General features: G+C 56.1%; 1 protein-coding gene across 2 annotated transcripts; it reads right to left on the bottom strand.

The window, feature by feature from the left end:
• Positions 1-1,459: 1,459 nt before the first annotated feature.
• On the bottom strand, positions 1,460-16,506 carry LOC105473947 (integral membrane protein 2C). Of its 2 annotated transcripts, XM_011728191.3 has the most exons (7): positions 15,928-16,506; positions 15,567-15,762; positions 7,159-7,299; positions 4,910-5,098; positions 4,063-4,173; positions 3,479-3,629; positions 1,460-2,699 (listed from the first exon to the last, which is right to left on the bottom strand). In XM_011728191.3, the coding sequence occupies exons 2-7, from the start codon at positions 15,684-15,686 to the stop codon at positions 2,608-2,610; spliced, it is 804 nt and encodes a 267-aa protein (XP_011726493.1). In that variant the 5' UTR covers positions 15,687-15,762; positions 15,928-16,506; the 3' UTR covers positions 1,460-2,607. The 2 variants fall into 2 exon arrangements, with proteins under 2 accessions (XP_011726493.1, XP_011726494.1); XM_011728192.2 differs by lacking the exon at positions 15,567-15,762.
• Between the last annotated feature and the right edge of the window lie 3,818 nt (positions 16,507-20,324).

Genomic DNA, 20,324 nt, shown 5'->3' with positions numbered 1-20,324 from the left:
AAAGGCCGTTCCTCCTCCAAGATTATCTTTTAAATAATCTCTTCAAGTACTTTCATAGTTTCATTTCACAATTAAAATCTCTGATCCATCCAGCATTAATCTTGTTCTACGGAAGTAGAATCCAGATTTTTTGTCATAATGGCTATCCTGCTATTCCATTAAAAATAACCCACGTGGGCCAGGCACAATGGCTCACACCTGTAATCCCAGCACTCTGGGAGGCTGAGGCGGGCGGGTCATCTGAGGTCAGGAGTTTGAGACCAGCCTGGCCAACATGGGGAAACTTCGTCTCTACTAAAAATATAAAAATTAGCCAGGTGTGGTGATGCACGCCTGTAATCCCAGCTGCTTGGGAGGCTGAGGCAGGAGAATTGCTTGAATCTGGGAGGGGGAGGTTGCAGTGAGCCAAGATTGCCTTACTGTACTCCAGCCTGGGTGACAGGAGCAAGACTCCATCTCAAAATAACAACAACAAAAAAAGCAAACCCACATCTTCCACTAACTGGAAATGCTGCCATAATCGTATATTAAATTTTCATGTAATTTAAGTCAATGTCTGGGCCCTCTATTGGGTTGCACTGGGCTCTGCCTTTGCTACACCAAACTCCTTAATTATTGTGGTGTATAATGCTTTATATCTGGAGGGCTGTTCTTTACCCTTTACAGGACCTACCTGACGATTCTCTGTTTACTTTCCTCAAAAGAATTTATTGTGTCAAGTTAACAAATAAATCCAGTTGGCATTTTAATTGTGATTGCATTGCATTTCAATCAGCAAATATAAAGAAAAACCTGATGTCTTTGCATGATTGCCTTGGGATCTGGGAACAAGGTGTGTCTGCACTAATTTGAGTATTTTATGGCCCTCACTGGATACTGAGGCTTAACAGCACCAAGCGGGTGGGTACCCATACTGGTCCCCAGGGCAGGGTACAGTTCCCACCTCTGGGGTCCGCTTAGCCATGGCTCTGGCCAGCTCTGCTGCTGCTTCCAGAATTCTCTGGAGAATGTGACCCTGTGATTATCACACAAAATCTCACTTCAGATCCCCCGATGGTTACAAATTGTCCAGACATGGTGGAGAATAGGACACCGCCCTTGTGCTTAAGGACATGCAATGATGATGTCATTTGCCAGGTAGAACATTACAGGGTGGTTTACAGGCACATAAAGCAGCATGACCTTGGGCGAGTCAGTAAGCTCTCCCAGCCCTGTTCCCCTCCTCACCCAGAAAGTGTGAACTCTACCTGGCTCAGAGAGCGGTCGTGGGGATCCAGGGTGCTACGAAGGGAGATATCCCACACTCCTTGGCTGACTCCAGGATGTCCAGCTCTTTAGGGGCCAGATGTCAAGGTCTGCAGCGTTCTCCCTGCCTGCTGCCCCCGAGGTCCAGCTCCTCGACTCTGCCCGGAGCACCCCTCCTACACCCATCTCCCCTCCAGCCACACTCAAGTCAAGGTCAGAAGTAAAAGATTTTTATTGTTCTACAGACACTTCTGAAAAGAGATCTAATTGAGAAAATATACAAAGCATTTAAGAGTTTCATCCCCAGAGACTGACTGGAGGTATTACAGCCCTCCTCTCCAAGGCTCAGGGCTGAGAACGGTTAGCATATCGAATGATCAGTAAAAACATGCAAAAGTGAGAAGGAAAGGGAAAAAGGTGCATTCCCCTAAGCTGAGGGGGATGGAATTTCAGAACAGAGGAGGCAGGGTGGACAAGTACCAGGTGGCTCTCCCTTTCCCTCGTGTTATCTTTCAAAACAGTTCCAAGCTTGGAGAAAGCAACGAGCTCCACCTACTCAGCAGAACCCACGGCTCGTTGCCCGTGGACATGACTGAGCAGTGACCTTGCCTGCCCCGTTCCTCAGCAGCCCATCCCACTGCCTTGGCTGCGGGGACCCTGCTTGTGCTCCTGGGGCGCAGGACTGGGGGTCCTAGCTCCTTGCTTCTTTGGTTCCACTCAGAGAACAATTGTGCTTGACAGACTCATCCCCACTCCCCAAACTCCAGGCTCCTGCTGGTGGGCTGAAGGCACTGACAGGAGTCCCCGGGACACCCCCAGGCAGTCACCTTCCCTTGTGCTCTGGTGGGTCCATCCCTGGGCACGTGGTCCCATCCTCAGCTCAAGCCCCAGGTCTAGGAATAGGGACAGCGAAGAAAGTGTACCCTCCAAGGAAAAAGCTTTTGGGGACCTTTCTAATTGTGCAGATATTTCTGAAGCCCATGCCGCACCCCCTAGCCCTATCCCCTTGCCCAGGGCCTCACATGCGCAGCTCCCCCAACTGGTCCTTCCCCTTGGGCTGTCAGTGCAACTGTGGGCCCAGGCTTTGGCAGGCCCAGCTTCAAGACAGTGGGACACAGAAACATTTTGTGGCATCCCCTCTCCCTCCGCCACACCCAGGAGGTCAGCAGAGATGGGGGCCCCCCAGAGAGATCACGGCTCTGGTACAGGGAGGCAGGCAGGGTTGCAGAGGAATGGAGAGACATGTCACCTCTATAGAAACGCGTCCAAAGTACAAGCTAAGCAGGGGGAAGGAGGAGGGCCAGAGAGTGGCCGGAAATAAGAAAAGAGGAAGACGGCAGGGGGTTCTGGGTGAGGGGGGCCTCACACCACCCCACAGATGAGCGTCTCCACCACGAAGGTGTTCTCGAAGTGGCGGATGGCGTTGCAGTTCTTGGCCCCTCGCTTGTTGATCCCTGGGAGGAAACAGAAAACCCCAGTGAAGCCTACATCCTGGCTGAGTCAGAAAGACCACCAGCCTCAGCCTGAGCCACAGGAGGGCCAGGAAGTGACACCCGGCCCAGATTCACCCAGAGAGCACAGTGACAAATGGGGAGAGCTCGAGAGCTGGAGTCAGCCTGCCCACGTCTGCCACCTCCCTGCTGTGTGACCTCCGGGGTGTTAACCTCTCTGTACCTGTTTCCTCATCTTTAAAATGGGCAGCAAAAATAATAATGCGGATGAGAATGACTTACACTCTTAAGAGGTCATAAAGAAGGCCGGGCGCAGTGGCTCACGCCTGTAATCCCAGCACTTTGGGAGGCCGAGGCAGGTGGATCACCTGAGGTCGGGAGTTCGAGACCAGCCTGACCAACATGGAGAAACCCCGTCTCTGCTAAAAATACACAATTAGCTGGGCCTGGTGGCACATGCCTATAATCCCAGCTACTAGGGAGGCTGAGGCAGGAGAATTGCTTGAACCTGGGAGGCGGAGGTTGCGGTGAGCCGAGATCGTGCCATTGCACTCCAGCCTGGGCAACAAGAGTGAAATTCCGCCTCAAAAAAAAAAAAAAAAAAAAAAAAGAGGTCATAAAGGGCACACAGCATTGCCCGGCGCACGGAAGTTCTCTGCTAACGCTAGCTGTTATTGCTGCTGCTATCTCAGCTGTCTGACAGCTGGGCTAGGCACTGTCTGAAGATAACTACGGTCTGGGGTGCGGGACAGGGGCTACAGTGGGTGAAGCCAGCCACTCACGCCTCCGCGTTGCCCGGCGCCGGAGCCGGTAGGTGTCTTTCCCGTTGCACAGGTGGTAGATGAAGGACCCCAGGGCCTCCTTGTCACTGACGTGCTCTGTGACCACCATCTCCTCCTGGATGATGTACGTCTGTGGGAGGTAGGTCCCTCTCTGCAAAACGAGGTGGCCGCCGCAGTGAGTCAGTCCCTCAGGCTTTCCTCCAACCCCTCACCCAAAATGCCAGCCCACCTTCCTCCTCCAGAGGCCCCTGGGCTGGCCCTTCTGATGTCCCCAGGCACTTCCCGCCTTGTGCCTGGTGCCTGCGCCTGTGCTGCCAGGAGCCATGGCGTGTGCACGAGTCTGTACCCAGGGTACAACCTTGAACACTAAGGAAGCCGGTCTCAGGGCGTTGACTCTGGAGATGTGGAAGCAGGGGGATAGCAGAGGCGAGACCAATCTGGGTACAGGGCCCAGGTGACAGCAACGTCTCTTGCTTCCCCAACCCCTGACATAGGAACTTCCTGCACCTCAGACCTAGCCTCCATGAGACAGGGGGCAAGGGAGGGACAGGACGCTGCAGACACCTCCCCAACCCCCTGCGCACCTTCACGTTCATGAGGAGCTCCCAGAAGTTGCGAGGGGGCAGCACGATGGTGGTGTTGAGCTCGATGACGTAGCACTTGTCCAGGGAGATGTCATGGTATGCGGTCAGACCCTGGGAGGAGAAGGGGCCGGGTCAGTCTCTGCAGGAGGTGACAGCTAACCTGGGCAGGGCTGCAAGAGAAGCTTTGGCCAGCAGGGGCAGGAATCCCACCATGCCTTCCTGGGGCCCTGGGCCTTCAGCAGCAGGCCACCCCAGACTCCTGAACACCTGGGTGCGCACTCCCTTTTCCTGCTCTTCTCTTAGCCTGTTGTAGAAGATGCCACATGATAGAGGAAAATAGCAGCTATTTGCTAAACGCCTCTGTTGTTACCAAGTTTCTCATGTTTACAGAGCTGAGGTTTGGGAAACATGGTAACATCCCAGCTGTGCATTTATGAAACCTGTGAGGGCCAGCCATTCCTGGGCCAGCCTGGACCTCAGCGCGAGATGCCCCGTCCCAGGCCCCATGGGGGTGACATGAATATGCACGAGACCCACTCTGCAGAAACCCACTGAGCTGTACACGCAGTGCACTTGATGGTGTATGTACTACCCCTCGATACAATACACTGGCCCCGCCATGACAGCCAGCGTGCAGCTGGCAGGAGGCCAAGGAGCAAATCAGCCTCAGCTAGTTCACACTCGGCAAGAACCACTGTTGCCAGCAAGAGAAATGCAGCGTCTTGAAGAGCCTGGTAAGCCTAACCATAGACACCTGCTGTACTCTAGGAGTCTCCTTTCACTCCTGCTCCCCTTGCCCTGGGTCCCCGGGACACCTGCCCACCCCCCAGGCCCTGGCCAGCCTCACCCGCTGGAAGTCATGGATGATGTCTGCAGGATCACCGCCACCAAACTGGGGCACAGGCACATTGATGCGCTCGTAGTTCTCGTCGAGGTAGATTTTCACGTCCTCTTCCAGCTCCATCTGAGTCCGGACCTGGGAGGACAGGGAGTCCTCATACAGCACACCACAGCGGAAGAAGTTATCTCGGGCCAGCTGAGCAAGGTGGAGACAGAGACAGACAGACAGTCAGAGAGGCTGGTCATACAGTGCACTCCGCAAGGTCCCCTCTGCCTACCTGTCCACTGCATGCCCCAAAAGCCTGGGGAAGCAAGAAGAGCAGGGACTGTGAGACCCATTTTGCAGATGGAGACACTGAGACGGTGGGGCATCAGGTCAGGGTCTGGGACTGCCAGTGAGGAGATGAGCTGAGTCTTGGGCAAGGCGCTTCCCAGCTTCACAAATGGGAGGGAGGATGAGCTGGGTCTGCCAGGTCCTAGGTAGCAGACCTCTGTGGGCCTCAGTTTCCCCATCTGTAAAGCATGATGATCCCTAAGGCCCTTCTGGCCTCCAATTCCCTGAGTCTGTGACTGGGAAATGGAGTGGACCAGCAGGAGTAGGACCTGGCCACCTCTGTGCCCTCCACAGAGGTGCAGACACCAGAGAAAGAGCCTGGGGTTGGCAGGGGGTCCACAGGGACGAACCTAAGAGTTGGGCACCTAGGCCTGTGCACGCCTGCCTTTCCCGTCACCTGCTGTCCTGGCCTGCAGACCTGGAGGGGCCTAACATGGCAGGTGGGGAGGTGGAGCTGGAGGCAACACTGTTAGGGTCTCGTGCCCCCACCACGGTTATCTCCACGTCCAGCCTCGGACAAGTGCCATCACCCTTCCTGGACATCCCTGACCCCTGTCTTGGAGAAACCTTGACAGACACTGTGTCTGGCGGGCCAGTCCAGTCACTCCATCAGTAACGGAGGCCAGGCAGCCTGGCGCGATCCCATCAACTGAATGGCCGGGCGGGCCAGTCTGCCCACTCTTACTTCTGGAGGGGGCTCCTGGAGGAGCCTGTAGATGCATGCTTGGGACTGCCTGGCCTGGGATGGGCAGGATTCCACCGTCTCTGTTTGATTCAGTGCAAGTTCTCCAGGGAGGATGAGTCATTGCAGCATGGGGGCTCCTGCAAGCTGTGCAGGGATGAGAGCCCAGGGAAGATGAGGCTCTGGGGCTGTGTCCCACTGTGGCTGGACACCCCGAATACTGTCCCAGGGCACAGACCCAGGGGCTGATGGGAGGTGTCCACACACCGAATTGGGGTGTGGGGAGAAGGGTGTGAGTTGAGGGTGGGACAGAGGAGACCAGGAAATGCTGGACCAGGTCCTAGGGTAGGGCCACAACAGGAAGAGGCCTGGGGGAGGGTCCTGCACAGGACCCTGGAACAAGGGGGACGCAGGTCATGGAGGGGGTGGGGCGGGGCAGGGGGATGCTGCACAAAAAGGGCAGTTGACAGGTGTGTGTGAGCTGAGCTTTCAAGGGGAAAGCCCCAGGAATGCAAACTCTTAAGCAATTTCAATCGTGGAAAAACTGGGGGACAACAAAGGTAAATGCTTAGGAGTGGGAGGTCACTTGGGTCATAAAAGACTGGCAAGTCCCAACCTTTGTGCCACCCTGAGGTTCCCTGTGAGTTGTACGTAGGTTTATCCTTTCAATTTACCTACCTTCATTTCCAACCACACAGCGACTCCCTCCGTCCCAGGTCTGGGTTGGCCTAGCTTTGTGCTCAGGTCCCCTGGGGGTGACAGGTGCCAGTAAGGACGCCCTCCCGCTTCTGGAAGGCGGTGGTGGAGACCGCCTGTACCCACCCCTCTCCCCCTCTTGTTTGGTAACCCAGATGTCCATGCACAGGCAGAATCAGGTCAGCCTTAAAGCGTGACCCGCAGGTGCAGAGTCTGATCTCTGGAGGGGGACTGCAGTTCGTTTCCGCTGGACCTGAGTTTCTGGTGAGAATTCCCCAGGGTGGCCCTGTGGGGCGGGCCCAGTGCTGTCACCTGCATTCATGCTTGGCTCTCCAGGACAAGGGGCTAAAGGTGGGACTGGCCTGCATCCAAGGACGCCCCAAGGAGGAGGGGGTACCCCAGTCTTGTGGGCTGGCTGGGCACTCACTCCCACCTGAGGGCATGTCCGGGGCTTCCTGCTGCCCCCTTGCAGGCACTTCCCTTCCCTGCACGCCTCTCTAGATGTGACCCTTTCTCGAGGCCCCCTCCCGGCCCGGCCCCTCACCTGCGCAAGGAAGAAGTATCTGTAGATGTAGACGGAGGCGAACACCAGGCCCATGAGCAGCACGACCATGCCCATTGACAGGTAGCACACACCGCCCACCGAACCCCCCCTCTTGGATCGATGTTGTGGGGGCTGCTCCTCCTGTGGACAGCAAAGCTGGGTCAGTGGGGGCCAGGGCCCCTCCCCTGGAAATACCCCCTTCCCTGAGTCAGGCTTCACCCTCTGGCTGGGCCCGGAGGGAGTCCTGGGGGAAAGGGATGACACCTGGAAGGGAAGGGAAGGGAAGGCCCACCAGGGTCACCTGGACTCGTCCTGGCTAAAGTGAAACTGAGACAAACCTTGAAAGAGAAACCAAGACACACTCAAAAGAGAAACCGAGACACACCTGGAAGTCACTGAAAGGGATGCACCGGGTTCAGCAGGTACGTTTTGAGTTATCTGAGCTCTTAGGCCTCTTGCTTATACCAGCCGTGACCATGCTATATTATTTCAAACGGAAGATGGGGGATGCACCGACCTGGCCTCGGTGACTTCAGGGACTTAGAAATGTCTATAGGAATCGAGACACACCAGGCAGGCTGGGAGCCGCTGCTCTGGGTAATGGGGAGCCTGGGGAAGGCTTTTGAGCTGGGGAGTGACAAGATTCACTCTAAAACCAAGGGGCAGAGGGTAGACTAAAATGAGGGCAACGGGAGGTGGGCAGGCTGCATAAAGGCTGCTTAACTCCACCAAGGAGGCCGTGACTGATGGGGGCAGGGGCTCCGGGAGCCCCATGGGGTCTAGGCATGGGTGCTTGTCCCCAGCCAGGGCGCTCTAGGCCTGCGATCCACACTAGCCCCCCACAGGCACTGACCAGCACAGTCAAGCAGGCTGTTACAAGTGGTGTAACAGCTACAGGATGAAGCCCGGAAGCTTCCATACACCAGGGAGCTCCTGCCAGAAGAGAAATGTCCGGAAGGCTGGGCTAGAAGGCTTCTGGAAAAATGTGCTCTGGGAGCCAGGACTGGGCTCAAGATCATAGCTGCAGGGCTGCCAAGAAGCCAACCTAACCCATCTCCAGGCCACACGTTGTGGGGTGGTGGATGTAGGTATGTGAGTATAAAATTCAATAAAACTGCTTTACCCAGAGCACTGACCAAGGGCCAGCCAGGTGAGCTTGGTCAATTTGCTGTTTGTTCTCCTCTCCACCTCCCATGCCTTCCCCTGGCCCCTTGCTCATCCTTGGAGATATTGCAAAAGCCCCAGGGCCAGTCTCTGCCTCCAATGTTCACCATTTAATCCCTCCTCCATGGTGTCCAGATACGGCCAAGAGCGAGGTTAGAGGTCAGTTCCTGCAGACTGCCGCAGTATAGGGGAGGGGAGGGGAGGGGATCTAGCCCCAGAGCCTGAAGCTTCCCATTCTGGCTCTGCCACTACCTGCCTGCTTAGCACTTTCTGGGCCTCAGCTTCCCCATCTGCAAAATGAGCAGGTCAGACCAAGTGACCTCTCAGGCCCTTTCCAGCCAGACGTTCTGGGATGGGAACAGATTTCCTTTCTCCCTTCCCCCTGGAGGGGGTGTGGTTCAGGCCTAAGTGACTCAGGACAGGCCCTATCTCTTAGCACAGCACACGGGTCCTGCCCTGGGGGCTCCTGCTGTGCTCCTCAGGTTTCACCTCCCACCCTTTTAGAGCACAGGGGAGTGTGGGGCCTGGGCCCTGGGGAGCTGAGGGTCTGACCTGCCCTGCTTTGGAAAAGGACAGAAAACGTCTGGAGGACCCTCCCTTCACTGGGGACATGCATGAGCAGGTCAGCCGGCCCCCAGCATCCTCACCATGGGGTGCCCCTGCCTGTCCTGCACCCTGACCCTCAAGTCTGCCCGCAAGGGAGCCTGCCTGGAGGGTGTGGGAGGTCAAACCACTGCCCTCACTGCCTGGCCCATGAGGACGCCTGGGGCCTGTCCCCACCTTGCCCCGCTTTAGCGGCCCCGTGATCATATGGACCACCCACCCACTGTCATGTCCTCAGCAGCCAGGGTCACTAACTAAGGTCACCAGCAAGTGGCGGGCATGGCCACAGTACACAGGGCCCTCAGGGACAGCTGCTGGCCAGAGGGGGTGGGGACTAAAGGGCTCCGATTTTCCAATGGACTCCTGGGAGCTGCAAGAGATGGGGGTGCCACATTCTGCTGGCATCTGCCAGGGATCAAGCCACCCAGGAGCTCTTGCAAACCAGGCGCCCGGGATGCCCTCCTGCCCTTCTGGCGCTCCTGAGCAGGTCTTAAGGAAAGGTGGCTGACCTTGACACAGGCCAGGCTGCCTACAGCAGCTGCGAATCCTGCCCTTAGGACACAACATACACCAGGCGCAGATTGTATTTAGGGGTCAAGTGGGGCTACAGGCCCAGGGGGGCGCTGCAACCTCCCCCTCCTCGGGTCTCCCATGCAAAATGTGAGCAGACTGCGTGACAGGGGTTTTGCTGGGATTAAACCAGACAAAGAACCTAAAAGCCCTTTGTAAAGGATAAAGTACTAGATAAAAATAGCAGATCTTTATCAGCCGAGCCTTTCCTTTTTAGGGCTGCCTCCGTGGACAGCTGTTGAGGTTGCACTGTGGCCAGACTTTTGCTTCTGCATTCTGGAAAACCAAAGAAGCTAGCTTGTGAGATTGCTAACAACCGGAAAGACAGAAAAGGAAAAAAAAAAAAAAAAAAAAAAAGTCAAAGTGCTACATGTGAGAGCCCGAGGGCCTGTTCCACAAGTCAAATTCACCGACAAGGTGAGGCCTGCTAGCTTCATAGCAAAGGGCAGCCTCGCCTTTCCGCCTTTCGCCTGCCTGTCCACCTTTCCGCCTTTCCGCTGGGCTGCAGAACTGGCTCCCATGTCTCCCTGTGCTCGGGGAGGGGCTGGGCTCAGATGCCCCAGAGAGGGAGGTTGGAGAAGGCAGAGCAGGGAGGAGGTGAGGCTTCCATGGCCCCAGCTGAAGAGCAGCAGTGGCAGGTGTGGCTGAGAAGGGCAGGGGCTCCTGCCAAGACCCCTCACTGTGAAGGCTGGGGATCCCCCACCTTACCTAGACTGGCGGTGGGTACTCCTCTTTCACGGCCCTGCTGATACCCCCCAGCACACAGCAGGGCTCAGCCACCCTGCCACCCTCCCAGCTCCCCTCCAACCTGCAGAGCCAAGCCCCCAGAGGCACCATCGTGAGCAGAAGTGCAGAAGGGAGCATTCCAGGCTACCAGGAAGCAGACGGGAAAGCACAGATGTCCCTGCTTGGAGGCAAAGGCATTTCCTCCATAAAGCCCCACACAGAGGGAGAACCCCTAAATCCCGCCCCAGTGCTGCCTCTGCCTACTGTGCCCAATCAACACCGAGGCTCAAACTCCAAAGCCCTGGAACCCTCACTGTCCCTTTGGCCCTCAAAGCAGCCTGTGATCTCAGGGTATTTACACCTGTCTGGGGACACTGGGGCATCAGGGAGCCTGGGCTCAACCCAGAGCCCTGGCCCCTCGGGATCCCTGATGCCCAGGTCACTAGAAAGATGGCCGAATGGCCCGCCTTCCTGAGACCCCAGGTGCTCCACCTATCATGCTGTAGACTCAGAAACATGTTGCTCCCCACAGGAAGCAGTTACAGCGAGGCATCTGGGGACGGGGGCTCCCATTTAGAAAGTAGAAAAATATTGCATATTGTTTCCAAGGCAACAGAGCTCTCGGAGTGAAGGGCGCATGAGCCAGAAGTCCAGGGACCTGAGAGAGGCCTGGGCCTCTCCCTGATAGTTTGAACTGAGACCCACGGGGGCACTCATTAAATGATTTACCAAAACCAGGGCCAAAATGGTCAGGGGGAAATCAGTCAACTGTAGCATTCACTCGGTAGACCCCCAAGGCTGGAGGGGAGCGCTTCCCGGCCTGGCCCCTAGTAACAATGTCCAAATTAACTGCAACTATGATTGCAGATTGCAGCCTGCCTGGAGGGGTTCGGAAGCCAGAAACGCTCCTGAGGCCCAGGCTGAGAACAGGGAAGATGGGGGTTAGGGGGGCGGTCTCATCGCACCACATCTCTCCTGGTCCTCAGCAGCTTTCTCTCGCAGGCTCCAGACCACAGAGGCCAGGGCACCCATCAAGTGTGTGTGTTTTGTATGGTTCAGGACAGAGCCTAGCTGGGGGAGAGGAGAGTGGCCAAACATTGTCCACCTGAGCACACAGAGCCCAGTGGTCCAGAGGCACAGATGCCATCTGCCAACAGGGTCGGGGGTCCCCAGTCACTCTCCTGTCCTCCATTCAAGACCGCAGGCCCCATGGGCAGCATCTGCGCAGATGCGCTCTCAGCTTGGCTGGGCCAGGTGAAGTCCCCTTCTCTTCCATCCCTGATAGTCAAGGCACCTCCAGAGAACAAAAGCGCACTGCTGGAAGAGCCCTCCTGGGGAGGGGAACCTGGGAGAGAGTGGGGTAGGGGATAGAGGGGCTGGCCAGGTTATGCCTCTGTGTTTTCACCATAAACATTTTTTCTCCACACTAAGAGAAAGTCATCCTCACTGGCAATCTGCTGACGGTCTTGAAACATGCAAGGACTGCTGAGAGAAGCGGGCAGAAATGAGGGAATGGAGAGAGAAGCAGCAGGAAAGCAGAAAAGCCACCGTGGGGCCTGCCGGGGTGCCAAATCCCAGGAATGGACGACAGCCCTGAAAGTCCCCACGCTGCCACAGGGAAGGACCTGACGGAGCAGGGCCACCGCTTCACAAGGTCCTTTCGGGCCAGGCCCTCTTGGCCAGTGGGCATCAGGACACTGGAATAGGGCTCCAAGCTGGCCAGATTTGCCCTCCTGGCTGGCACGGGACCCTCCCCCAACCACTCCAGGAGACCCAGCTCCTTCTGCCAAGGGCTTGAGGCCAGGACACACAAGGAAAGTGAAATCTGATCCCCAGGTATGCAGGCTGGGGAGGGGGTGACACAGGACCATTAATCAAAGGCAAATGCCAAGGAGAAAATTACAGAGGAAAGAAGATGATTGTATTTAACTTGTTTTTCTCCCCTTGCAGCCCCCAGCTCCTGAGCCTCTACATGCCCACATTTGTGCATGCATGCGTGTGTGTGTGTGTGTGTGTGTGTGTGTGTGTGTGTGTGTGAATGCAGGCACAGGCAGGGTGTGGGGAGAAGGGGTGGGCTAAGAGGGGCACGGCCAGCCAGTGGGCCCCCAAAGGGGAAGAGAGATCCAGTTGGTGCTGTGAGGGGGTGCTTTGCTGCCCCACGGGGTGCTTCCGGTCCAGCCCACTTCCCAAGCTGGCAGTATTCCAGCGGCCCATCAGCGCAGGCTCCTCATTATCTCAGAGTCAAAACACCACGTGGGGAGGCTGGGCAGCTGGAAGCCCAGCTGGCCCCCACCCCCATCCCTCCCTGGCCCACCGAGGCACTTCCTTCCAGCCTCAGGTCCACAGACAAAATCCTCCTTGTGTTGCAGTTTTTGCTCAGAAGCAAGGGCAGTGCCCACCGAGAGGGTGCTCCTGCCGCCTCACCCTGCCCCCACCCCGCCCTCACTCCGGGCCTGGACACAGGTCAAGAACTGCCCCAACACACAATCACTGAGTGCTCCTCCCAGGGATCACTTTTTAAATCTTGTTTTGGGCAGGGCGCGGGGGCTGATGCCTGTAATTCCAACACTTTGGGGAGGCTGAGGTGGGAAGATCACCTGAGGTCAGGAGTTTGAGACCAGTCTGGCCAACATGGTGAAACCCCGTCTCTACTAAAATACAAAAATTAGTCGGGCATGGTGGCAGGTGCCTGTAATCCCAGCTACTTGGGAGGCTGAGGCAGGAGAATCACTTAACCTGGAAGTGAAGGTTGCAATGAGCTAAGATCATGCCACTGAACCCCAGCCTGGGTGACAGAGTGAGACTCTGTCTCAAAATAATAATAATAATAAATAATAACCAAAAAATAGACAAAATAAAATAAATCTTGTTTTGGAGTCCAGTTCAGACACCAAGGAGGGTTCTGGGGTCACTGCCAGCCAGAAGAAATGTTTTAATAATCTCCCGGGCATCCCCAACAGCATGGGACAAAATCTACACGCCCTGCCCTGAGAAAGCAGCCTCCTGGCTGCCATCGCTTTCAGCTCGCTGAGCCACAGCTGAGAAATGGGCCTCCTGCCTGCTCATTGCTGGGGGCAGGAGAGGAGGCCTGGCTCCTTGCCAGAAACTGGGTGAGGAGGAAATGTGCCCATTGGCCAAGTGGGGCAACAGGAGGCCCGTAGAAGTGAACTGTTTCCAAGGCTCCAAATCTAGCAGGTGATGGGCAGAGCCAACGTGCAACACCTCAAGTCCCTCTGCACCCTGCCAGGGCCTCGAGAAGCTGTGAAAGTTTACTAACATGCAGTTCTGTCCTAAAGGTGCTAGGATTCAAATTCTTTCCCCAGATCGCATACTCCAAGCTCCCCCTTGCCAATTAGAGAGGGAGGGGACCCTGTCCAACTAACAAAGTTTTGGGGAGGAGGTACTCAGCAGGCTCAAGGCCATTACAAAGAGCACGCAGGAAGATGTTGATATTTCCATTTCATGCTGGGTGAGGGGGAAGAAACGACGCTCAATTTCAGAGCCTGATGAGAAGCCAGAAGCTAGGATGTCAGTTATGCCCGGAGACGCAGGTCTCTGTCAGACCGCCCAACCCCATGCCATCAGCAGGCTGCGGCTGGAGAATGTGCCGCTCCTGCAAAATCTGGGGGACCTTCTGATGGAGTTGGAATGACACCCTCCCACTGTCTGACCTGGTCCTCCCTCCTCAAATATCTCCAGGAAGAGATGGCTAGGAAAAGAGATGGGCAAGCGTGCTGCCTCCTGCCCCCATCACTGTCCCTCCCCAGGCTGAGTGGAGGGCAGCTTCCTTTCCAAAGAAAACAAAGCTTGAAGAACCCCTTGCAAACTTTTAAAGCTGCAGAACCATCTTCTTCAAATATGGAGCCTCCCCTCCACCTAAGCTTCAGATGAAGGGGGGAGCTGCTCTGATGGGGTGCACAGCAACTCCCAACCTGGCCTAGGTGGTTGTTGAATCTTGTGGCTCTGAGCCACTGGTTGCTGCAGCCACCACCATAAAAGGGCAGGGGTTTCTCAGTCTTCTGGCATTCCTCACTCAGGGTCTCTGCCCAGGCTGACACCCAACTCTGATGGCCCTCTCCAGTGCCCCCTCCTCCAGGGTCCAGGTCATCCTCTGCAGGCCCCTTAATGCCCCAGGCAAGACTGAATCTGAGCCACAAAACCTGGGGAGGGGGCTAGGCGTTCAGGGAGACTCTTCGGAAGCCTGCAGCAGGAAGGGGGGAAGCAGTGGACAAAGACTTTCTCAGTCCTGCCTCAGTGTGGGGTGGGGAGGCGGGCAGGACATGGGCTTGGTGCGCCACAAGACCGCTGGGGGCGGCGCCCACGTAGATACCTTTGCCGGGCACAATAAAACCTGGCTGGGCCAGCTCTCCCTCCCTCCCTGTCCCTGCCCGCCACGCGTTCTGCCCCCTGGGGGCCCTTCCCGGACACAAGGCACGCAGCTCAGACAGTTTTCCACAGCGGAAATGCCTTCTCTCCCCCAGGCCAGAGGGAAGGCGGAGGAAGCTGGGGTGGGGGTGGGGTGGGGATGGGGGGCGGCGGGGGCGCACACAGAGCCCGGGGTCCCAGGATTCGAGGGCACTGGGGCAGTTGGGAACCCTCCCCGTGGGGTCGGGGGACAGCCCAGCGAGAGGCTGGGAATGGAGAAACGAGAGAGGAGCAGGGAGGCCCAGACGGCAGGGCGTGGGGTGGGAAGGGGGCGCCCGGCCTCAGACCCCCGACGTCCAGAAGCTCGGCCCCGTCGGTTCTGGCTGATTTCCATTTCATCACTTTCTGGTTTGTCAATTCCGGTGCAGGCCAAGCAGCACATCCTCTGTCCCCCGCAGCCCCCAATTTGGGAGGAAATCAACGGCCCCACCCTCTTTGTTGGTACCAGACCCCCCTACCCCCAATTCCCCAGCCAATCAGGTCCCACCTCCCTACTTTGGAAAAACTACGTCTAACCCTCCTCCCATCCCCCACCTGGGGACTCGACTCGCGGCTTTCCCAGTTGATTGGAACCAGACGCGTACCCCCCACCAACATTCCTTGAACTTCGTCGGACCAGCCCCCTCCCCCTATCAGGCGGCGAGGGGCCCCCACTTTTGGAAGAGACCTCGAGCGCTTCTCCACCTGAGGACCAGAACCAGACTCCTCCTACTCTTGGGACTTCGGCTTTTGGCTGCCGCTTTAGTACGGGACTCAAGCCCCCTCCTCACTCTAGGATAAGCAATCATTCGAGACTACCCAACCCTGCTCCACCCCGGGCACTGGGGCCCTGATGCGCCTCGGGCAGTCCCCAGAGCCGACGGGGCGCGCCTGGGTCCCCCGACCCCCCGCCCCCCCGCCTGAGCCCCAGACCCTCTCACCCTAGCCGGCGTCAGCAGGATCTCGGTGGCCGAGGCCGGCGCCGGGGCCGACGCCGACGCCTTGTCAGCCTTGTCGCCCTTGACGCCAGCCACGGCGGGCTGGAAGCTAATCTTCACCATGGCTGCGCCGGCCCGCGCGTCCGCCCTGCAGCCTCTGCCGGTGCAGCCTCGGTCTGTGCCTCCGCCGCTCCGAGCTCTGCAGGCACCGGAAGTTTGGATCCCGCTCGCGTCCCTCTCTCTAACCCCACCCCCAGCCCTCCCCGCCCCGTCCCGGCGGGAGGGCCCCGGCGCCCGCCGCGCCTGCGCCCCCTTCCCACCCGCGGGGCCCGCAGTGACCCCTGCCGGGCGCGCGGCTCCGCACCTGGGACGGGTCGGAGTTCCCTCTGCCGCTCGCTCGCACAGTCACTCACTCACTCACTCGCTCACTCATTCATTCAGCCGTCACGCTCGAATCCGTTCTCTGTAGCATAATCCCTTCGCGTTCCCTCTCCAGGGCCAGCATCCCCCGCAACTCAAGTCTTTGTTAACCCAGTGTTTGCCAGGCAAATGCAGCTTCCAGACAACTCCCGCGTCTCTCCTGCCCCACTTCAGATCTTCCCCTTTAGAAACGCTGGAGCCTCCGCTGTACCTGCCCCCACGCCCCCTCTCCTCCGACCTGTCCTTGGCTCAGGGAGGAGACTTTGAGGTAGGCGCCTGCTGCCTCCGTCTTGCCTTCTGAAGCCATCCACGCCTCCTTCATTCTCCATCTTGCTTCTGCCTTCATTCTTTATTCCTGCAAAACCTTCCTGGGGCGCCCTGGGGTGCACGCTGGAGCCGCCAGGAGTGGAGAAGGGAAGGCCGCTCCTGCTCCCTGACTCCTTTGTGTTGCTGCGACCTCAGTTATTGGGTGACCTCCTGAACTGCCCTTGTCTCACTCATCCAGGAGGACCCTGGCGAGAGTGGTGGGAAGACCCCCAGGGCGGGTATCAGAGGCTCGGGTTCCACTCAAGACTCTGCTTCTGCAAAGTATCACGGGTACTGGGGAGGCAGGGGCTTCTGTTGCTGGGATGGCTGCTCTTGGCACTAACGCCCTGAATCTTTCCTCTTTGTTCCTGGTACAGACTGGGCCAGGGACAGCGCCCAGCAACACACACAAGTTGTGCTGAATGGTCCGCTTTGGTTCTGCTGTTGGGCTGCCAGTAGAGGGCAGGGGAGTCCGCCAGCTTCTTGAGGACAGTCCAGGGTCCTCCACTGATCTCTCTTCTTACCTTTCAGGTCTTTTGCAGCTGCCTTGGGCCCTTAGCGCCCATGTCCCAGACCCGGACATCTTGGCTCAGATCTTGGATGAACCTAGCAGCCTTGAGGACAGACAGGTGGAGAAAGAAGAAAGTCTAACTGATGCTAAGGCCACCAGCCTGGGGAACTAGGGGAGGGAATGGGGAGGTGGAAGAAGACAGATGGTTTGGAGGAGACAGGAGGAATCTGGTTTGGCCCAGAGCCAGAGAGGAAGGTGGTATGGGCTACTGCTCATCACCTGCTCCAGATCCGATGTGAACCCTGGTGTTTGGAGAAGGCAAGCTCCACGCCTTGCTTAGGCCACATCCCCAACAAGCATTCCTTCACTCAGTGCTTTCCAAGCACTTCTGTGTGCCATGCATTGTGTTAAGCTCTGTGGCAGAAAACAGAGATGCCCCAGACACAACCCAGCCACCAAAGATGTGGTCACGTGAAATCTTGTATGTGTGGCATTCTTTCACGTGCATTCTATTGTTTAATTTTCGTCACAGCCTCTGTGACCTACACATTAGCCTCATGTTAATAGTGATAGAAAGTAGCATGACTAAACCCAGAGTCGCCAAGCTGGTTTGGCACAAATCTCTGGTCAGCAAGACAGGGCCACCTGGGTGAAGCATCTGCATGCCTGAGACTGACAGACGAGTACTCCCCTTCCCCTGGAAGGCCTTCCTGGATTGGCTGGGATAAGTCTCTTTCCTTTGCACCTTCAGCACTCTTCAGGCCTCTCCTTACCCTTGACCATGGGCTCAGTGCTGGCCAAGTGCCAGGCGCACAACCTAGTGCGGTGATTCCTAAATTTTTTGGTTTCAGGACCCCAAGAGCTTTTGTTTAGGTGGCTTATATCTATCAACATTTACCATATTAGAAACTAAAACTCGGGAAGTTTTAAGACACAAGAATACATATATTCCACGGGGCATCAAAGCTATGTCATCACACATGTAGTCTCTGGAAATGTCCACTGCATGCATGAGAGAATGAAGGTGAAAAGGGCAAATAACATCTTACATTGTTGCAAAAAACAGTTTTGACCTTGGAGACCCCCCTGAACGGGTCTTGGGGACCACCATGCTCTGCAGATCACCTGCTCAGAGCCACTGCTCTGGTAGATGCTCAAGAATCCATATTCCATGGATTCTAAGAAACACGTTTCTTCACATTTTAACATCTTGGGAATCAAGATATCTTTTACAATTATAATTGGCAGTGATTAAGTAACGTCTCTCACAAGCGATAGCATCTTAGATTTGATGGAGTACAGTATAGCCAGTCAATAATCCAAGGGGCGCCAGGAGGCAGTGGGAGGTCCATGTCGCATACTGAGTTTTGTGGACTCAGGGAAGGACAGCAGAGTGAGTGGGGTCGTGGTGCAGCCCAGGCTCCATGCAAGACAGGAGATTTGGGTGGGAACTGGAAAGACACAGGGTGTGGACAAGTGACAGGGAAATGAGAGTCTGCCCTGGGAGTGAGGAGAGTGACTCTGGGCTAGGAGCCCTCGGCTCAGTCTGACAGTCATTCTTGCCAGCACCTGAATCCTCTTTGTTCTGTTCTTGCATCTTACCCAAGTGGCAAAGCTTCTCCTGCTCCCCTCTCTGGTTCCAGGTTCTGCTCAGGGACTGCTAAGTTCTGTTGGTGAAAGTGGTGCCATCATGCCCCTTGGGACCACCGTGCTGCCTCCTCTTGGGGGCCCTGTGGCAGCCATGTAAAGCGGTCCCCTTGGAGCTTCGGGGTGGGACACCTCTGACTTCTCTAGCCAGTCATTCTCCAAGCAAGGACCCTGGCCAACAGCCCCAGCAGCACCTGGGAACTTGTTAGGAAGGCAAACCCTGTCTATGTCTATTCAGAAACTGAGGGTGTGTTCTGTGCCCACCAAGCCCTTAGTGATTCTGACACAAACTCAGGTTTGGGAACTGCTGCTCTGTCACTCTGTCCACACTCTCGACGGCCACCTCCTGCCCTTTCAAGACTGCCGCGCTCCTCTCAGCAGCTGAGCTTGACTTTCTTCACTGAGAATCTGGAAGCCATGGCTTTAGATGGCTTATGTCTATCAACATAAGAACGTCCTCCTGCCTGCCAGCACATTTGCCCCCATCCGCAGCTGCCCTTCTGCCCACGTGCTCCTCCTGCCACTCTCCGTGGAAGAGGCGTCTGTCTTTTCTCTCCAGCCACTCTCTAGGTGAGGATTCCACCCCTCCCCTCATATCAGACACCTGAGACGTCAATCAGTCCCCGCCTCCTAACTTTCCAGCTCTTCCTGTCAGCTCTGAAACATGCTTATATTAGCCTTAAAACAAAAACAAACCGCTTCTTTGACCCCACATCCTCCTCCACTGGATACCCTGTTTATCTTATTTTCTTCTTAGCCAAACTTCTTGAAAATTTGGTCTCCAGTTCCTTATCACTCCCCACACTCATCCTAGCTCAATCTGGCTTCTATTCCTCCACCTCCACCTGGCTGAAATCTCCAACCTGCTTTTCAGTCCTCATCTTCCTTGTGCTGATTTTGAGCCTCTTGGCTGAGCCCTCTCCACTAACTCTTCCCTTCCCTCATCAACTTTGGTGTGATTGGCCTTAGTGGGAAGGGCTGTTGGAATCAATCCTGCAACAGTTCACTTTGAAAATAAAATCCCAGGCCGGGTGCAGTGGCTCAAGGCTGTAATCCCAGCACTTTGGGAGGCCGAGACGGGCGGATCACGAGGTCAGGAGATCGAGACCATCCTGGCTAACACGGTGAAACCCCGTCTCTACTAAAAAATACAAAAAACTAGCCAGGCAAGGTGGCAGGCGCCTGTAGTCCCAGCTACTCGGGAGGCTGAGGCAGGAGAATGGCGTAAACCCGGAAGGCAGAGCTTGCAGTGAGCTGAGATCTGGCCACTGCGCCCCAGCCTGGGTGACAGAGCGAGACTCCATCTCAAAAAATAAATAAATAAATAAATTAAATTAAAAAAAAAAAAGAAAAGAAAAGAAAATCCCAGGCTGTGCATGGTGGCTCCTGCCTGTAATCCTAGCACTTTGGGAGGCCAAGGTGGGCAGGTTGCTTGAGCCCAGGAGTTCAAGATCATCCTGGGCAACATAGCGAGATCCCCATCTCTAGTTAAAATAAAATCAGAAATGTGAACTTTTACATGTATTTGCCTCTTTCTCAAAATTTAGAAGTTGAATGTTGTTTGCAAAGATATCTAGTTTATCACAATTTAAAGCACTGGTTATTTAAGACTTATGGTTGTAATGACTCCATAGAGGGTCAGTAGATTAGCTTTCTGGAAACGTAAGGGGCTCAGACAAGGGTTGCCCATTGCCCTCAGAGTTCTTCTCAAGGAGAAGTGTGCTCCATCAATCACGTGGTCTGAGTAAGGGACTGGATGAGTTTGAGATCCTGTTCTTCTGACAAGAGCAGTGTCTATCTTTAGCTCCACCTCCCCTGCCTCCACCTGCTCCCCTCAGAGGCCCCTCTTTTCCACTGAGGAGCTAGCTGAGAACTAA

The sequence above is a fragment of the Macaca nemestrina genome, chromosome 11 (assembly GCF_043159975.1).
Source record: "Macaca nemestrina isolate mMacNem1 chromosome 11, mMacNem.hap1, whole genome shotgun sequence".
In the NCBI taxonomy this organism is placed as follows: domain Eukaryota; kingdom Metazoa; phylum Chordata; class Mammalia; order Primates; family Cercopithecidae; genus Macaca; species Macaca nemestrina.
The sequence above is the reverse complement of the archived record's forward strand: the minus strand, read 5'-3'. Positions and strand labels throughout refer to the sequence as shown.